The following is a 1329-nucleotide window of genomic DNA, read 5'->3' as shown; positions in this document are numbered from 1 at the left end:
AATAAACAAAAATAAGTTAATTACAAAATTTAGTTAAATTTACGTAAATATTCATTATTATATTCGTTAAAATTTAACTAGTTTTCTTTAATTCTGTTATAATTTGAATATATTAATTAAAACTATTTTTGCCTTTAAAGTAATGTTTTTAATAAAATTTATTAGCTTTTTATATTAAAATTGTATCCAATTTTCTTTAATTGAAGTAACATATAAAAATACATAATATGAAACTCAAATTAGGAGATTAATTTATTAAAAAAATTTTATTTATTAACTTATTAAAATTAATTTTATTTATTGTTAATTAAGGTTTTAAGTTTTTTTTTTGTATTTTGTTCTCCAAAATGTATTATTATTTTGAATTCTATATTCATCTTGGTTCGAATATTTTAATAAATCTTTAATTTTTTGTTTTCCAGATATAAAATCCAGCCACGGAAAGATGTCGAACAGGCGCTGGCGTCACCCGATTTCGATCCGTTCGCCGAACGCAAAGTGGCACATCCAACCACGTGAGTACCATAAGCGGCGCTCAAGTTAAACAAAATAATTATATTTTAATTTCTTGTACGATTCTAGTGATAATGAGACACTCACGCATTTGCTGAAGGCCTCACTGGGCACTGGCATTCTCTCCATGCCGATCGCCTTCATGTACTCTGGCATTGTGCTTGGCATCTTCGCCACCATCTTCACAGCTTTCATCTGTACACACTGCAGTTATGTGCTGGTGAGTACCGCAAATTTATACCGTAACACACAGATATACACATACATGTATGCAGGCATGCAATGTTAATGCGCGTAGAAACATATGTACACGTGTGCATTAAACGCGAAGTGGCAAAGAAATTGAAAGAAATTGCAAATATGTAGCCACCATATATGCATGTATGTATATAGTATGTCTGAGTGTGTTTCTGTATTTACAAATTGGGTACAAATGCCCTTGTAAGCACGCAACTACATCGTCAACGTTTTTTTGTGTTATTTACAGGTGAAATGCGCCCACAAACTCTACTACAAGTCGCGACGCACGGAGATGAGCTTCGCCGAAGTTGCTGAAGTCGCATTTTTGAATGGGCCAAAATGGGCACGTGGTTTTGCGCCAGTTGCCAAATTTTCCATACTATTCGGACTGTTTTTGACCTACTTCGGCACCTGTTCGGTGTATACCGTTATTGTGGCGAAAAATTTCGAACAGGTATGTGTGATAAATGTTATACCATTAAAAAATAAAATAAAATAAGTTAAAAAAAATCAAAATGAATTGCTAAAATCTAAATAATAAAAACATATATAATTTTTTATATAAGCACATGGCAG

General features: G+C 32.1%; 1 protein-coding gene across 1 annotated transcript in view; it reads left to right on the top strand.

Moving 5' to 3' along the window:
- The window catches only part of LOC108968355 (proton-coupled amino acid transporter-like protein pathetic), a gene marked incomplete in the record, with an annotated part of 39034 nt that overhangs the window by 34834 nt on the left and 2871 nt on the right, over window positions 1-1329 (top strand). Inside the window, 3 exon segments of the mRNA XM_018932343.1 lie at window positions 423-515; window positions 583-733; window positions 1001-1207. Coding sequence (XP_018787888.1) covers window positions 423-515; window positions 583-733; window positions 1001-1207 — 451 coding nt within the window.

Source organism: Bactrocera latifrons, unplaced genomic scaffold (assembly GCF_001853355.1).
Source record: "Bactrocera latifrons isolate USDA-ARS-PBARC rearing strain unplaced genomic scaffold, ASM185335v1 scaffold_21, whole genome shotgun sequence".
Lineage (NCBI taxonomy): Eukaryota > Metazoa > Arthropoda > Insecta > Diptera > Tephritidae > Bactrocera > Bactrocera latifrons.
Note: the sequence above shows the minus strand (reverse complement) of the source record. Positions and strands in the feature narration are given on the sequence as shown.